At 37.6% G+C, this 19,275-nt stretch overlaps 1 protein-coding gene across 6 annotated transcripts; it reads right to left on the bottom strand.

The window, feature by feature from the left end:
- Positions 1-544: 544 nt before the first annotated feature.
- LOC114286211 (uncharacterized) lies at positions 545-19,084 on the bottom strand. Of its 6 annotated transcripts, none has more exons than XM_028229314.2 (18): positions 18,759-18,996; positions 18,276-18,387; positions 15,193-15,340; positions 14,933-14,978; positions 14,750-14,822; positions 14,609-14,666; positions 13,593-13,688; positions 12,490-12,607; positions 12,149-12,415; positions 11,080-11,181; positions 10,552-10,909; positions 10,341-10,454; positions 8,405-9,027; positions 8,112-8,308; positions 7,444-7,666; positions 6,133-6,252; positions 4,198-4,971; positions 545-3,828 (listed from the first exon to the last, which is right to left on the bottom strand). In XM_028229314.2, the coding sequence occupies exons 1-18, from the start codon at positions 18,852-18,854 to the stop codon at positions 763-765; spliced, it is 6,591 nt and encodes a 2,196-aa protein (XP_028085115.2). In that variant the 5' UTR covers positions 18,855-18,996; the 3' UTR covers positions 545-762. The 6 variants fall into 6 exon arrangements, with proteins under 6 accessions (XP_028085115.2, XP_082753850.1, XP_028085118.2 ...); XM_082897724.1 differs by lacking the exon at positions 18,759-18,996 and adding an exon at positions 18,519-18,549; XM_028229317.2 differs by lacking the exon at positions 18,276-18,387 and having other exon boundaries at positions 15,193-15,311; positions 18,759-19,084.
- Positions 19,085-19,275: the final 191 nt, after the last annotated feature.

The raw sequence follows: 19,275 nt of genomic DNA on the forward strand, positions 1-19,275 counted from the left end.
ATGGTGTGCAAATACAAAATTTATGCAGAAAGAAATAGCCACAAAATTTTTAGACATATTCATATGTCTGAATTCATTTGAGATGTAAATTCCATTACACGAGTTGAATCAAAATCACACATTATTTTTATACATATATTTTTATGTATAAATTCTGTACACATCTTTAACAACCAAGACCTAGTGTAACGATGATCATGTTCCAGTTGTCTATAAGTTTGCTTTCAACATGGTTGAAGGCACTGAACATGGCGATGACCAGTTTTGCTCTTTTGAGATGGTAATTAGTTTACTTTTTTCGCTTAAATCTTTCAGTTCGGATTTTCTTGTAAGTACTAAAATAGGTCAGATCCGAATAAACCAGATTCAGATTCGGACGACTCTTTATCTAATTTGATGATATTATGCTAACAATAGAAATTAAAGATCCCAAAATTCACTCCTAGAACAGCAAAAAAAATTAGTTTTTTAGAGAACTAAAGAAATTAGTTAACTGCTACAAACTATTGACCATTGGTGAGTAGTAGGGGGAGAAGGAGAAAGGTGTTCCAAGTTCTAAAACTTGATTAATATAAAAACATGCCAAAACAGCCACTAGGCTATGATCTCTATTTACAAACGAGCCCCCAAACCCTAGCATTCCATCCACCAAAATAAATGTGCAAGAAAAAAATAAAAGGAAGCATCCATGTTTTTAAAATCCAGATCATATATTAGCTAATATATCAGTATCGAAAGTCTAAAATTACGCGCTGAATACAACTATGGGTTTCCAATTGTGGTCACAAAAGGCACCAACCTCCTGTAATCTCTCCTCCTCCCAAGTGCACAGCTGTCGAGGACCCGCCCAAGGATTAGGCTGGTGTTCTGCAAAGCTAACTCTCTAGCAGACATCCCAGATTCCGTTGCACTGCCATGAACAACTGGTGCTGAACCTGGTCCGAACCCTGGTCCCATTGCAAACTGTAAGGGTCCACTCCTAGCCTTAAATGAGGTCTGAGGAACAAGAACCTTCTCATCTGTCCCACCCGGCCCATTCTCAAAGAAACCTGGATCGTGCGGGTGTGACCCGGTTATAGACCCACAGCTTTGCAAAAGGGCTTCCAAAACACTAAGTGCTTCCCAGCACAAAGTGCTCTCAACAAGCTGAGACACAATTGCATACATATGTGGGCTCTGAGCAGCATCCATGGGAGTGTGTTGGAGCAATGCCTTGAGCATGAGAAGTATCACCCGCTGATATTCGACCGGCCCTTTCTCCAGAAGTCGTAGCAAGTGCCCAAAAGCCAGTGCAGAGTGCTTCGGAAACCACTCGTTGCATAACAGAGGCGACACACATGCAAGCAAGTTGTCAATACTCTTGATTTCACCGTGAGAGTACGCCATAAAAACCGTGGCTAGTTCGTCCAGTGATTTTGCTCGACACCAAATTGAGAGGTTGGCTGCGACGGAGCAAGCTTTTTGGTGCTGCTGTTGAAGCGGTGAAGTGGGGCCCACTACTACATCGTGGCTGAGCTGCAAGCAGAGCCAGGGAAGTAATCCTGTGATGTGCATCAAGAGCCGTGTCTCTGCAACCCCAAAAATTGAATCACAAGAGTGAACAGTGATCCGTGAGAGAACCTCAATAGAGACACCATGACTAACGGTCGACATGAGTCCTTTAAGCACAAGAGGCTGTACGCCTTCAAAGGTCGGCACCTTCCTACCAGAAGGTGATGGCTCACAGAGATTCCTCGATTCCATCCGTTGAAAATCAGCACTGTCACTGACACTCAAGTCGAGCTCATCTCGTGGCATACTAGAAAGGAGTACGTTTTCAGTTGTTCGGTCCCGGAACGATAAACGATCAATCACAAGAGAAAATAGCTCTAGCACCTGGCAGTAAACATGAACGAAGTCGGTGTGCATCATTGCTACACACCCCCAGAAAAGTTGGGGGTAGAGTATTACTTTTTCAGGCTCCATATTCTCCACCATCACTTGTAAGGTCAATAGAATTTCCATAATGAATCCCAAAACTGCAGGTACTGGATTTCCCAAACACCTGTGGAGGCAACGAAGAAGTGAAACGCATGCATCGCTTGTAACACATGGCCGCAGTGCACGGTAAATCTGGTGTGATCGGCATGCAAGGTGTCTCGAAGTGCACTCCATAGCCCATTTGAGTGCCTCAGTACCCCAAGTTTCCCGAAGGTCTCCTTGGAAAAAAATGGCATCGACCATGCTCTGAACTAGGGCAGACAAGAGCGCTGCACTTGGGAGCTCGGGTCTTACAACCGTGGGGTCCTCATTCTCCCACATCATGCTACCTCGCTTGGACTGAACATAATTGATCAGACTCACAACCTGTTGCTTGTTCTCTCCATCGCTATTTTCAACCTCATACAACTCCAAGTGCCGACCTGCGAGCGAATATAAAAGATTAACAAGCAAGTGCTGGCAGTGCTCCAGCACAATATCTTCCGAACTATCCATCGAGACAAACGTGACGTGAAACAGTAAAGGCAGGTGCTCCCGAAAATCCTCATCATTTTCATATGCAATTTCTGCAAGTAGAATCAATGCTATGTCTGCATGAGTCAGTGAGTGTTGTTGATGCCCTTGTAACGCTGATTGAAGTTCTTTAGCACTAACACCGTGCATTCCAACCCCAGAATGCAACCCATCTTCACCGGAGTTTGGAGTGTCGATGAGGTAGTCTCCACTGTCTCGAGACATATGGCGACTACGCAAGCTTCCCGTTGAACTCCGTACCCCCATTAATGGCCCTGACATGTTTACCAAAGCTGGAAGGAGCTGGCCTGACCGGCCAGCACTTACAGGAATGATGTTCAACTCGGGAGGCATTGGACTCAGTGGACCCGAAGCACTTCGGCCCCCAACACCTGCTGTTCTCCAGCTCAAACTCCCACTGGCATTCCTGAGTGGACCGTCAAGAGATCCCCGCACAAGTAATGGAGACATATGGGGTTGGGTGTCCACAACAGAAGCAATTTGGGTCACTGCAGGCCCCTGAGAGAATTCCAACACGAAATTTCCATCTTTATTTGCACCGGGCCTAACATGTTCCACGCTTTCCTCAAGCATCTGCTGAGCTAATTGGTAAACCAGGTGATCAATTGTACGCTGTGGGCAAATGCGAGCCAAATATAAACTGACACGTTTAGCAACTGAAAAGTATGTAGCGAATGCACCACTAATTTCAGCAGATGCATTAGAATCACAATCTTCAATCCCTTTTGTGATCAAGAAATCCAGAACTGGACTAATGTTTCTAGGTTTGCTAGCAATTGTGCTCCAAAGCTTCTCGATTTCATCGGGGAATTGGTCACCGTGTCGCCACGTTACATAATAGAGACTTTTCAATAATCTATCACTCCAACCCGAATCCTTGAGCTTCCAGAAATTGAGATTCTCAATCCAAGGAGCCATGCATGTTAGAACTTGATGCTGTGCAATTATATCAACAGCATCAAGTTGCCTCTGCATGATCTCCTCACAAAGTAGCTGGCTCAAATCAGGATGATCTTTGGCGAGCTTGCAGGAGAGTTTGTATTGGAACTGTTGGTAGGAGTCAGGGAGGTTGCCAACAACAGCGGCTCGATAACTTCCCGAGCCTTCGATACCATCCTCAGCCCATTCACGGACTGAAAGTGTTTCGAGCATCTGAAGAGCATCATCGCGTATTTGTCTAGATGGGTCCACAACCTTGTAGAGGATCAGGCTCAACAATCTCTGAATTTCACATTTCGGAATCTCTTGGCGCATGTAGACCTCAGCAAGTACACTGAAGTAGCCATCAGCTATAGCAGCATCAGAGTAGTAGCACTGGAAAAGAAAATATATATATATATTAAGCCAATTAGTCCAGCAAAAAAGTAGTCATTTATATTGAAATTGGAAATTAAATAGGAGACATCAATCAGAAGCAAAGTAATGTTACTTAGGTTGTCAATGCAACATAGAGAATACCAGAACGTGAAACCTGCTCAAACATGAAACAATGATGTACAACGAAAGCCACCCATCAGATCATCACTCTTAATTGGGCAATAAAATTGTTTCTCTAGTTCCATTTTCACATCAAATAATCACCACAAGATTACATATAAAATTAGAATGTGATTCACATCAATTAAATGGTCGCCTACATATCCTGATTGACATGTGGTACAAAATGAAATGCCAAAGATATACCTGATCAATGCAAGCAGGAAACAGATCCAAATTTGTAAGGAGGAGATTCTTTAAGGCCAATTTTGCAAGGGACACGCGAAGATGGCCAGCCCTGTGCCTATCACGTCCAGTAGCTCCACGCCCACCATCTCCTGCATATTTGGAGTACGATGGTGTTCTTGGATCTGCCGGAGAATAACCAAACGGAGCCCTTGGTGCAGGCTCAATAAATAGACTATTAATCCACGATATTACTCGGCCGCTCATTTTTCTTGCATTGTCATCGAAGCAAGGACCATACAATAGTGAAGCCATAGCGTTCATCGAGGCCCACTGGATTGCCTCGATTTGTTCGTTCACCTCTTTATCAAATGTAAATTTATCTATAGAATCCTTTGACCGAACATGCTGCGTGGACTTGTAACGTTCAACTTCACGTCGGTAATCGCTAGAACCATCCTGACTCCATGTACTACCTGTGTCATCACACCAGGAGAGAAGAAGATCAAACAGTCGTTTTCTGGTTCTAAGGTCAAACTTCTCAGATTTCGACTCGACAAATTCAGGGGCTAATGATCTTAGAACAGAAGCTAGTGCATAACGGAGAGGTTGCATTTCTTGAAAGATCTCCGCAGGTGCAGTTAAGATTTGTTTGTTTGTTTCTTCAATGAACTTTAAATAATGAACGCGGAAAACTGGCTTGCGCCCTAGCATGCCTGGCCAGATATTCTCAGCAACAGTGCGGTATATATTAGCAATGTGGGTACGAAGTTCTTCACGACGAGCCTTTTGACTCTATATCCATAAGAGTGACATTTCGTAAGTTCAATTGGCCAGAATGCAAAATTTGAAAATTGCAGATACATAAACATCAAAGCAACAAAAGAAAATATCATATACAGAAAGGAATTTCCCCGAAGATGTCACATTAGGCCATGCATGGTCTATGTAATCCTGGTAACATAAAGACGGCATTTGAACCCACAAATGAATTGAAGTGAACTAGTAACTATACCTGTAAAGACCTAATGGTCAAAACATTAATTTTCTTTTATATAAATATTTTCCATTTTCCACATGCTGTATCAAACAGAGTTTCATGAATAGTTTCTGAAGGTGGGCTAGGATATCTCTGATATGACCGATGAAAGGAAATAAAAACAACATTTGCTAAGAGAGATATTTAACAAAAGCCCATATCCTATCAAGCGATGGCAACCTTCAGTATTGTTGAGTCATACAATGTTAATATGAAAAACATATTTTTTCTCAACGAAAATCAATGAATTGTAGGAATTATTTTTAGTTGAGTTTCAATTATTTCACATAGTTTATGAGCTGTATACCAAGATCTTAGCATAATATTAACTAGAGCACCATTTAAAATAATTTTCGCTGATTGGCATAAAAATTCATAAATAAGTGGTCTACCACTATTGTTTTAATACTCAAACGATAGCAAAAATGATCTCTACATCATGTATGAAACCAAAGTGAAAAGGAATTATGGGGAGATCACTCCATTATATGGTTTTAACAGCATTAATTTATATGAGGATATCAAAGTGAAATGACATTGGATTGTTGATGTACTATTCCTTGTTTCACCATTAAACTCAGGCAGAAGAAGGTTATGCCATATCAACTCCTATATATACTTTGATAGGAATTAACAATGCAAATTTTAGTTTTTGAAAGCAGTACCACCATCATTGTTTAGTGTTGGCATAATATATTCAGTTACTTCATACAAATTGGTATAATCATTGTAGGATTTAATTTTTCCCGCCCATAAGCAATTACATCATAAACTGAATAATTGATATAGTGGTTTGATGCTCATTATGAGCTATAAGGGGAAAAAACAATATAAAAGCACATTGTAAGCTTCCAACATCCAAGAAGGAAGACAAGAAAAAAGGGCGAACTTTTTGTGCATTTAGTCATCAACTATACCTTCCACTTTGGTTTTCCCTCAGTTTCCAGAGAAACCTCGTCAATGAAAGTTGCAAGCCCACTGAACATGATTTCGCATACCTCAAGATGTGAGTGACCAAGAGCCATGGTGGCAGCATGCTGAAAAGGAAAACGAGAAACAACCAACTTGAGATATATTCAAGAGCACTAATACTAAATAGATGAAGAATAAACACTTTTTTCTAGTAACAACAGTCACATTAACAAAAAGATGCTTGTGTATTTCGGAAAGAACCTCAACCCAGTTGGTTTCAATCGAATCTTTTTTCATTTTTGTTTTCTATTTTCTATTACTAGCTGGTTTGAATCTAATCTTTTCCCATTAACACTACATTTTATCCCCTCTTTTCTACAAGTACTAAATTATCACATTAGAATTTCTTTGAAGGAAAGGATAGTAAAGCAGGGTTTTGGTGATGTTACTTAGTTTAATTAATTAGGGAACATAGAGTGAAACAGATACTGACTGTGCAGGAAAAATTTTGGACTCTGATAAAAAACTATAAGCTAATAGATTTTCATGAAATACTAAAAAGTAAAACTATTTTGCATGCCAACGAAAGAACCAAATTTGAAACTACACACCATGCAGATAAACTTCAATAGAATATCATACGCATATAGGATATGACAAGACAGTATTACCCACATTTGAGAAAAAAATTTCAAGGCTTGTCCTTCATAGTCCAAAAGGACACATTTTCCAATTATTAACAAGTTCCTTTGCAAGGTTTTCACTTATACAATTATCCAGCAACTCGCTAAAATTGGACCAAACTGCATTCAAGAATTGCCTGAAAGTTAGATGTAGAGGAGCATGAATATAAGATCATAGGATCACAACTCTGCATCTAACTTCTATGATCTGTCCCATATTTTCTACAATTCAGTTTCTTATCTTCTGTTTCTTCAATTTTCTTCCATCCTCAGGCTTTCTTTTAGCAATTTTGTTTATCTTAATTTAAAATATAAACAATTTCATTATAAATTTGGCTGCAGAGGACCACTCTGAAATGCTGAAGTTGAAACCTCCATGAATTATGTATTTTTATACGAAGTTGTCAACATGACCAACAGTTCCTCTCTGAATTGGAGAAAATAGTTTCTGATTGGGGAAAAAAGTAAAAATTTGATTCCATAATTCTCCAATCCTGCTGATCTTCAAGCTTTAAGACTAACTCTCCTCCTTTCCACATTATTTTGGCTCTTTCAAGAACTGTGTGCTTCGTAACAATATACAAGTTAAATCATGTCTTCAGAATTATGGATTGCTTGATAGTATGTACTTACTATATGGGCTTCAGATCCAGATTTTAGTGACGGGAAAATAAGATGGAAGAGATCTTTGGATGCTGATAAACCACCAGTTTCCCTACTATCTGGTGGACATGAGCATGCAAACATTGCATACATAAGCCACTGATCTAGTTTATTGTCTATATCCTGCGACTGATGAGCTTTTCCGCCCAACTCGAAAGGTGTGATATGAGCAAGACGCTGAATGACCTCTAACCTGCAAAGAAGATGAAGTCACTATGAGATTTTGGATTTCTTTTAATTTTCAAAACGTACTAACTTGGAGATTTTGGCCCATAGCTAGGAGAGAAAAACTGGAGAGACTGAAAGACACCAACAACACACCAGGAGAGACACTCCATTTTTTTAGTACAACCATTTACCAACAGTTACAATATATAAAATCGAGAAAAATAGCGACTCACATGTCAACATATTCATTTTTTTGGCAAGTGAGTGTATAAATATATAAAAAACAGGAAATATATACGTCTTACAAGGGGCAGAACCTTGCAATATTAATTTCTTTAAAGATACTGCAATAACTGCATAAGAAACTTCATAATCTTACTACGGAAAAACAAAAATGATATGTCAAGAGAATCAACATTTAGCAAAAAAAATTTAAAATGTAACACAAATGCAAATTTGTAAAGGCTTACTTTGCTTCCTGAACAGAGCTCGGGCAAAGGTCAGCAGCATATTTGACTAGTTCACTAAGACATCGAGCCCATCTGTTCTTATCAGGGCTCTCAAATAAAATAGATTGAAGCGTCACATCTGGCGGTACTGCCTCGGACTCTCGCCTCAAATCAAATGGACGCCCAGAATCCCAATAGCAGCTCTGAACAATGTCATCCTGTAAACCTCATAGGTTCATGTTTGATGCAACAACATTCGAAAAAAAGAAGGGAAAAAAAATGAAAAACAAAACATATTTGAAAGTATAACCTACCCCATTCTCTTCTAAAACATCAATTATAAATATTGGTTCAGCCTCATTCTTCAAGTCTGATCTCTCATACATTGCAAGTTCCCGTATATCATTTCTTAAAGCACGAACACAGCGCAGTAACTCCAATGCTGTATGCCTGATCTGACTATCAACAGAACTAAGGAATATAAGGCCAACTGCATCTATCTCTGAAGCACGAAACTCAATTGCTTCTCCTGATTGACGGAAAGAAGACTTCTTGAATCCATCACTCCTCTGCACACGCTTTGCCTCTTGTGCATCATAGTCTATCCTATCATCAGGTAGACAAGCTCTCCAAAAACGCATTAGTTCTAACAGGCGTCCCAATGAAGTTTGAATGAGAAGAGGGAACTCATCAGGAAGCCGTAGGATGAAGTTGGCCATTCCTCTCATAACTGCAAAACGGCGATGTGGAAGGTATCTCACTATCCGATTCAGTACCTGTACTGCCTCCTCACGAACACCAGGATCAATACTAATGCCATGCTGAGGTATTATTTCAGTGATTTTATCACTTCGGCCAACTTCTTCAATTAGATATGGTATGCACTTCAGAACTGACCGGAAAAGATATCCTTGTGACTTTTCCTTGGTTACGGCATCTAGAGAAGCATGCAATTCATTACTATGTGGCATTCAAGCAACAAAAGCAAAAATTGAAAGCAGAATCACACTAGAGAGGACAATTAGTCAATAACCAAAATTACAAAACTACAGAAGATAAATGGATTACCTAGTAGAAGGCAAATAAGTTGAGATGTAAAAGAAATGTTAAATAATATCACAGATCACAGAACCACCAAATTGTGCAGCAGACATGCAAGTGGCACAAGGAGAGACCAACACAGTCAATGTTCCACACACAAAATCTGACCAAAACCCACAAATAGAAATGAGACCATGGTTTCCATCATAGAAAAGAGAATTGATGGCAGTTGAGCTTTCTGGATGAAGGCAAGAATGAAAACATGAATTCTCCAAACAAAGGAGAAGTGCTCCCTCCCTAAAGTGATGTCCTTACAGTTAAGACAGCCTAAAGAACCATAAATGGCTGCAAGGAAGATGCAGTCTGCTCTAGAAAGACTTCATTGTTTCAGAATTTCCTCTAAAAGGGAAAGCCTCCCCTATATGCTAAGCAAACTAGGGAACAGGGTACAGGAGAGGAAAACTCACATTTTATTTTTTATTTTTTTTGTTGATAAAACACACATTTTCTGGTCACATTAAGTATGGGTTCATCCTCTATGACATTTCCTGTCATCATGCTTCCACTTTTGATTTTCCTTGCTTTTTTTTTTTTTGTGGACGCATCATAGAGTGAACACGAATACTCCTAAAGAGAAGACCAAGAAAAGCCCTTTCACCAAACACGTCGGTTGGGTATAGAAAGGCTCATGTACTTTATCTTTGAGGCAGTCTCTTTCCATGGCTTTAAAAGTTTCAAAAGATTATTTCAAAAGTTGACTTTTTGGCTTTCATGGTTCATTATTCTACAAAAAGGTCAGTACATTTTTTCAATGCACTGATAATCCCGAGAACAAGGTGCACGATAGAGTCCATTACCTCTTCAGGTCTCAATTTCAGAGGCTTCGATTGGGTTCTGGGTTCCTATGTCCATCATCAGACTGGAGAATCATAAGCACAGGGTGGCTTGAAATAACACTGTGATTCAACAATGGAGACTAGTAGCAGATTCAACTTTTACTTTAATGGTTGCTGCCCTAGGCAATTCTGGACTCTTGGGTGAATTTTTAGGGATGGCGGTGGTGAAGTCATGTACAATTTCTCTTTGCCTAGTGGAATCGGGTAAATCCTTTGAAACAAATACATGCAAGTAACACTATGAAGACGATGATTATTTCATTTCAATGATTCTGCATACAGCATGAAAAATTTGAAAAACAGAAAACATTACCTATTGTGGTCCTTGAAGAAGTAAGAAGAGCTTGACTATAGATTCTGTGACAAGACCTTAGAATCAACTCAATTGCAGCCTTTACTTTTGGAATGTAGTGGCCAATATTATGACCTGTCAATGCAACACAAGAAGATCAGTTGAGAAGTTCGAGGAACAAAATCAAGCATGTATACAGAATATTTAAGTTAAGAAAAGAATCATAAATCACCATGAAGAATTTCTAGGCCAACATGCTGGCTGGAAGGAGACATAACAATGGCAAGCAAGGCACGAAGACCAATAACCTTAGCTTCACTTGGACTATCTTGCTTCAGCAATTCCAATATCATATGGTTCATGGCAAAATCAAGATTATGTTCTGCTATAGTCGCACAAAATTCAACAATTTTGTCATGTTGAACATCCTGAGTTAGCATTCCCTTCCTAAGAATGTTTAGGAGTTGTGAGGTCACACTGTCTAGGTAGTCCCATACCCGATTTGGTGGCTGGGAATCCCCATGAACAGTCAAGTAAAACCTCAAAACCCGATGAAGACAGTCCAAGGCCATAAAACGGTGGTTCTTGTCCTGCATGACAAAGCCCACTATATCACATACAGAACCTGTGAAATAGAAAATAACACATATATGATCTCCACACATTAACAAAGTAACAAGCCTGGCATAAAGGACCCATGCAAGAACAACCATGTCAGATAGCTTGTCATGTACACTGTTTGTTAGGTAGTTAAACTTACTCTAAGATGCTTGTAGAGCTGCTCCATGTGTGAGCCAAAGTTACTGAGGAAAACATTAGGATCACCAAGACAGAGAAGAAGAGTCACCAAAGGATAACCAACCTAAAACAAAGAATTGCTTACATAAGGGGGAAAAAAAACAAATTCAAGAAAAGAGTCAACAACAAACACTAAGGATAAAAAGACACAGCTAATGAAAGATGCATGCCGGTAAAAATTGGTCTAAATGTAAAATGTTGACCAGAAAATATATGTAGTTTATAAAAATAACCATAGTCTAATCAAACTGCAAAAAAAACATTAAAAATTAAAGAGTCTTTGTTTTTTTGGGTTCACGTGTGGGGGACATCAATAAAATACAAGTTAGAGAGCATACAGATAGTTTATCACTCTATATATGACTGAATATGATTTTGATGATAAACTCACAAATTAAAGGTCATTTAGACGAAGCATGATATGGACTCAATGAACTTAAACCATATGAATCTAGCAAAATTGGTTTGAGCTTATAACTGAACTGTTATTTACTGCAAGACTGTTGTTCTGATATTATAATTTAACTGAAGATAATTGTATATTTGCGTAAATGAACTACTGTGTGAGGTGTAGATTGCCAATTGCTTACAAGACCCTTCAACAATGGAGGCTCCAGCTAATTCAAACAAGACAAAGAAAAAAAAGATGGAAGATAAGCTTTAACCAGATATTTTGTACTTGAAGAGAAATTGAAAATTACAAGGTAAATCAACTAATAAAATCATCTTAAATAAAAATAAATAAAACTTCTAAAATCCAAAAAAACAATAAAGGAAGAGAAAGCAAATATATTCAGATAATATAGATTTAACAATCATTTATATCCTCCTTTAGAAGTTGTACACTGAAATCAAATTGGATCATCCATGTTCCAAGAAATAACAGCACGTCCTAAGAATAAAACATTCTTGATGGTTGTAAAATCCAATAAGATAAAATGGAGTTCTTTTTCACTTTTCAGGTTACAAAATGACCAGAACTTTGGAGTTCCAGGAAAAGGAAAAACAATTGGTGTCTGAGCATTACTCACAGCTATATGTTTGCTCTGTTTGTCCATCCAATGCATAAGCTGCCCTCTTATTCGTGCAAGGGCTTCGTACCAAAAGGTAAGTGCAGGTTCTACTCCAGAAGGAGGCCATTGGCCTTTTCCACCATCTGCTAGTGGTGCTAGAATATGTGAAAGCATATTGCATAGAGCATGATGAAGTTCACTTTTTCTTTTATGGGGAGCACGATTAAGAGGGTTTGCTTTTGCCACAAAAGAAGCTGATGCATTCAGTCCACCCTCAGTCTTAACCTGGCAATCACCTTATTATCATATACTTGCCTTCATACAAAATTTCACTAAAGGATTTTTAATCTCATACATACCCCAAGTTTCAGATAGCGCATTCCATTAATTATACTAAGTGTTTCACTTCGAGCAACACTAGTATCAATCCGACGAGTATTGAGTTCCATGAAAAAACGTTCAGTCACAGGACTAAACCTATTAAAAAAAAGAAGTGTTACCAAAAATTAAACCAAGATTTTACCATACTGGCTGAGAATTAGTAAGAACAAAGCACAAATGCCACTCCAGATACCATTCCAGTCCCAAAAAAAATTAAAAATTAAAAATTTTGAATGGCTGAGAAGTCATATAGAAGTGTGAATATTTGTTCACCTATAATACATATCATTACTAGTTCCCAATTTTAATCACTTAAATCAGCTAAATCACTGATCCTACCATACATGGTAATTGAACTCATTGATGAGAATATAAACAGACCAAGAAAGTGCGCAATATTATCAATAAAGTAAAAAGGCAAAACAAAAAAACATAAACAGCAAGTCAGCAGCCAGCATGATAGGATCCACCTTAAAAAGACTTGTTGTACAAGGAAAAACAAAGACACAGCAAAGTCAGGGCCAATATGTAGCAGATAACCAGGGTTCATGTTGATCACTTACCAAAGAACCACAAAAATAAAATAGAATGATCATCACATTTGAGACTGCCTATATGCTACAGCTCTATTTCGTATATGTCAGTAATACTAACACATGATGCACTGACAAGACCCTGTGAACATACAGGTGAAAAAGGGTTTGATGATTTCAACCAATGTACTTAAAAATGAATGCTCAATTAGATAATGCGGTGTGAATGATTTTGTAATTTGGAAGAACAGCTCCAGCAGGCTTCCCTGAGGAATGGGGACACTAGAGCCTCAAGGAAGTCAGCAAATGTAACCAAACTTGACCAATACTATATCAACTAGAAACAACTAATTAATCATGACACTAGTTAAGATCATTATAATATATTCAGCTAACTGAAACCTATACTAAAACCAAGACATCGCGAAATATATGAGCAAATAGACACTTAAAAAAAAATAATAAATAAAACAAATTCACAGTGGTTGAACAGCTTCAAATAATATTGTAGTTTATCAAATAAATGTCAGTAGGTACTTATCAGTTACCTGATTCGAGACAAAGCACCTAGGAGTTGTGCAACAAGGTCCAGAAGTAGGCCCCGCAAATCAACCAATGAAGGATAATCGACTTGGCTAACAACCCTGCATTTGGTAGATATTGAGTGGATACCAAGTATAATATACGGGTAGATGAGAGAACAAGCTTATTCCTACTGAACATGGATCACATGTCTCTCCAACTCCTAAAAAGTGATAGTTCATCAAGGTTCATGGTTCATAATGGAGTATAGCAACCAGGTCCTCATTTTCTGCTTTACATTCTTCAGGCTAGATTATGGACATCATCACATCTAAGTCATTATTAACACTCAAAAACATAATAAACCATTTAGCACTACTTTTAGACATATATATATATATATATTAAGAAACAATCCCCAGTTAAAATCAAAAGTTACTTGAGATCATATCAAGGTACAGATCAATGAAAATTAATTCCAATTTGGACCATTATGACAAATAAGGTGCACTGTGCCAAATAACATGCCAACATAACCATTAGAATTGAGATACCAGAAGAAAAACAGGAATGAGAGAGAGAAGAATGCAATGGGCTCATTTCAAAATAAATGCCAGCATGATGCAGGCATTGACTTTTCATGTGCTAAATGAATGTTTGAGCATCTCAATGAATATATATTATGCACTATTTCTCGAAGAAGACTTATCATTCATATTGTAGATTCAAGTCACAAAATTTTGGTAGTTTACAGTCTACATTCTACTAAAATCAGCCCCATTCCTACTGATGCCTTCACAGGCACACTAGTTGCAAAAGATGATTGACCTAGTATGGAGACCAAATATGTTCTTTAGAGTATAGACAATTCTAGATTTAGCCAAATAAAGAGAAAAACTTGAATTGTAACATACCGCATGATTAAAAAATATATATATATTATTGGCATACCACATGATAAATATAATTTGCAAGTCACCAACATAACTAAATTACCCATGTTCAGTTTGCAAGTTTCTAAACCAATCATGACCAGGCTTACCTGTCAGCATTTATTAGCCAGTCAAATACAAAATTTTCAAGCCCAACCCACAGCTTCTCTGCAGCAAGGACAAGCAAATTTCATCTGACTAGAAATATTCAAATTCAAATAAAAGTCAGCAAAACAATAAAATCACCGAACCTGTTAGTCCTTCTTGTGGGCAGCACTCCACAAATCGAATACATGCTGAGCAAAAAATGCACTCCACTGCAAGCTGGCCCAATGTAAAAACACTTTTAAGCTTCAAATAACTTGAGTAGATTTCCTCAAGCAATTAATTAGATAGCAAGTCTTTTACTATCAAAATATTAATCTATTACAAACCTTTCTCTGAAATGTAGATGCATCATTTGCACCCTTTGGGGATTCACTGCAACAGAAACCAGAAACACAACATAATAAAGATACAAGTGCCATTTCAATTTTATGATATTAAACTGCAATGAAACAATACAGTTTCTCTTTTTAACACCATAGAAGAGAAAGACTTGCATCTTTTGGACAACAACTACCGAACCAAAGAATATAAGGTTTTTATGGGCAAATATAACTTGAATATAAGTTTAGAATGTACAAAGACCCACCTTTCTCTCCATCTAAGAAGAGCTTCCAGGAGTGGTACGGGAGTATGTCGTGCCACCATAGCTAAGGAATCCAATACTTGTTCATAGGCGGGGTCCGATGGTCGAAGGTATTGTCCATCCTGTTTATTCCGCAGGCCAAGGCAAGAAGCTATTGCAAACTATTAGTGAAGATTATAAAAAACTAACAACATTGAAACAAATGGAAAAGACCAAAACAACCATGATGTAGAATAAAAAAATAGTTATTCATAATTTAAGACTAGTATGATATTTACATAATATCCGACAAAACCTGATTAACATAGCATTATTTTTTTTAAAAATAAAACAATACCTGAGCAACCAATGATAAAACATAAGACCAACTCCAATAACTCTTATAGGCCCTGTTTGTTTTCAGAGGTAGGATGGAGGGGATTGATAATGAGGGGATTAAGTAAAATTGTGTTTGTTTTGATGATAGTTGTTAGTGTATGGATTGTTAAATTATTTTTATATAAAATAAATATAAAATAATAAAACAAATAAAAAAAATACAAAAACATTAAACATTAATGTTTTAAAAAAAATGCCCAACATGTAAAAAATTTAAAAAAAAAATAAAAATAAAACAAAAAAATTTCAGAAAAAATAAAATAAATAAAATAATATTTTTACTTAACAAAAAATAAAAAAAAAATTAAACATTAATGTTCAAAAAAAAATGCCCGGCATGTAAAAAATAAAATAAAAAATTTCTAGTCTGCCGGACTATTTTTCTAATACTAAGTCCTGGAAGCCCATCCGAATCTCATCTGCAAGGCCTATCCTAAGCCCTTCGACTTAGCAATCCCTTCCTCAACTCTGTAAACAACCAGCACATCAAATGGGACCCACAGCTATCCTAATCCCAATCCTCCTCTCATACCCCAAAACAAACGGGCCAGGCTTTCTTTGTAAATTTTAACTCTTTCTCAATAAATTCTTGAAAAACATTTTGTGCTTGGTATCGTGCCATATAAATAAAGATAACACACAATTGAGTAATCAATGAACATTGATTTGATGCCAAGCTTATAACTCTTATAGGCCCTTTCGTATGACACAGTTTTCCCTCGACAATAATTGCAATTTCAAGAATATGAAAATACTAAAATTCTTTATTTAATATTTATATTTTTTATCAAGAAGATTTATTATATGTGTATATGTAGGTGTATTTGTTTTTTTCTTTCCTTAGCTAAATATAGACCCAAACTAAAGCAATCACCAAGAGGGTACAGGAAGTTGGCCTTCAAGCTCCCGACACAAACTTAAGCACATTGTACTACCACCAACAGGTCTTACCAACTAAATTAGCAGGCAGCTTTAACTCGATACCCTATTACATTAAGAGGAAAAGGAAAATGTGCAGGTAATTCATACTCTCGTGGAGATGAGTGGGGAAGAATGGATCAAAAAGACAGAGAACTAGTACATATCAAAGCTGAGTGGGGAACATTTGTTTCATGACTTTATGAGAAAGGGAAAGAAAATCCAAAGGATACCATTTTTCCTTAAACGTGTAAAAGAATGAATAGAAAATAGGAGGAAAACACGGAAAATTACTAATTTGAGATACCATTTTCCCTTCTTTTTTTTTTCAGCCACGTTGAAAAAATAACAATAAAAATAGGAGGATTATTTTCATATTTTATTTTAACCTACAAGGGAGAAAATTTAGGATGATTATTGTCATATTTTTTGTACCTTGTCTATCAGACTGTCACTTAAACTGAACATTGCTCTGAAATGTATTGTGCTGATATAATATCTTTTGAATATCTAAGCAATACTTCACGCAAAGCCAACAAGCTTTTCAATGATACATGGAAAGAAAATTGATAAGTTATTGCATCATCATATTTAGCTCACTTCTTAACTTACACAAAAAATGGTTTTCCTTTTTGGCTTCCTCTTCGTGTGTTCTTTCATATATTTCTTACCCGTGTGATTCAACATCGACCAATGAGATTCTCTCTTCTTCCTTTTTTTTGATAAATAAATACAATATTATTAAAGAAACCGAATCAAGCTGATGCAAAAGAATACAAAACGATAAGCTTCAAAGAGAGAAATAGAATCCTAACCAAGCAAGTCATTCAAAACATCCAAAAAAGCAAACACATCCAAGTCCACCCTACCTATAACCCAACTATAAAAACTGTCAACAACCTAGACTCTAACCACGGACCAGGCCAGGTAACCCCCTAAAAGATCTGCAGATTCCGCTTCAACCAAATTAGCCACAATACGCATAGGAGAGCAAGTGCCCAAGCCTTTCGGCGCCGCCTCCCAACCCGACCACCAGCCCAACTCTAAAGGACCTCCAACACACCCCGATGCTAAACTCAAACCACACCAAAGGTAGAAAAAAGCAACACCCACAGCCAATAAGCCACCAAACAGTGAATGAGCAAGTAATCAACAGACTCCGCATCCTCACAACACATAAAATACCAATTTACCAGAATATGATGTCGACAAACTAGATTATCAATTGTCAAAATACTATTAAAAGCCACCATCCAAACAAAAAGTGACACCTTAGATGGGACACTCGGAATCCAAATACTCCACCAAGGAAACACCCTGCCCACCCCACCACTCAAAGCTCGATAAAACAAGGAAACCAAAAAAAACACCCTTTGCTCCCTGCCAGCGCCACACCAAACCATCCTCCCCCACCCCCCAAACCCGCACACCATACAAGAGACCCAAAAGAACCACCAACTGCCCAACCTCCCAATCTTGGACCTGCCACTACTATCAAATACCCCAAACTACGATATCCCCACTCCCACTAACATAGGTCGCCACTGACGCCTCAGTATTTTTCAACCACGCAATAATCAAATATTTCAAAATTTTCATCTAGATAATGCATTAATGAGAACCGTTATGTAAAAAAACAAAATAAGTAAGTATGAAATTTAGTTTTATACAACATTAAGGATGTATTTGGTTCATGGATTCGTAGAGGAATTTGAAAAGGAAAAGGGAAAGGGAAAAAAAGATGTGAAATTAAGTAAAATATAAGTATATTTTATTCTCATTTCACCTACCTTTTCTCTTTTCCTTTCCAAATCCCTTCCCAAATCCTTGAACCAAACACGGCCTAAGAGAAGTGAATCCGTTGAATTTCTCCCCCCTCCTGGATGCAGCAGTCTGTAGACACTGAAAACTAATTTCTTTCAGACAAATTATGCTGATTAAAATGATTCTTTATCCTCTCTTTATTACACTCCATTGTTTTAATGTTAATCAACACAACAATGAAATGTGTATTCTAAATTTTGAATCTATACCCTTGGCTCGTTTTCGGGTAAAAATGATTCGCCTGTAATCCCAGTTCCATGTGTTGGGTTGCTTTGTATACCAACAAAAAATACAATTGGAATCTACATTTCACCGTCACGCGTATCCAGATACAATTTTGAACTGAAATTAGGAATTCCAAATTCCAGAAAAAATAAATAAATAAGCACATGTCAAATCCACCAATAAACTTGAGTACAAGTCTAGAAAATGGCATCAGAAATTGTTACCTGTGCCTGAGCAGTTTCGATGCGACGCCTGGCAAGTGGGAGGAAGCGCTGTAGCAGAGCATCGACGATGAGCTTCGCAGCACTCCCAGCCTTCATTTTTGTTGGAGCAATGACAATTACTGAGCTTCCAAGTTCGATTCCGAACCCAACATAGTCGCAAACCCAATCTTTCGCTGTCCCGTAGCACGAAGAAGAAGAAGAAGAAGAAACCCAGCGCTGTAGAGATCTGTCGTTGTTCGATCTGATTAGGCAATGTAACTTTTTACAACGAAACCAAACATCCTCGCTCGCTCGGTGTCTTTTTGCATATTTTGTTTTGACAAAAGTAATATAATAAGGGCTATTTTGATAATATACTTATAGTCAGTTTTTTTTTTTTTTTTTTTTTTTGGGTTGAAAGTTGATTAAAAATTAATTATAATTATTTTTTATTTTTTTTGAGAGAGAGAAGTGGAGTGGATTATAACCCATTTTCAAAAGACCCCAAACTCTAATTGGCTCGTGCGATAATTACCCC

Source organism: Camellia sinensis, chromosome 1, assembly GCF_055761805.1.
Source record: "Camellia sinensis isolate YWXY chromosome 1, ASM5576180v1, whole genome shotgun sequence".
NCBI classification, from domain to species: Eukaryota; Viridiplantae; Streptophyta; class Magnoliopsida; order Ericales; family Theaceae; genus Camellia; species Camellia sinensis.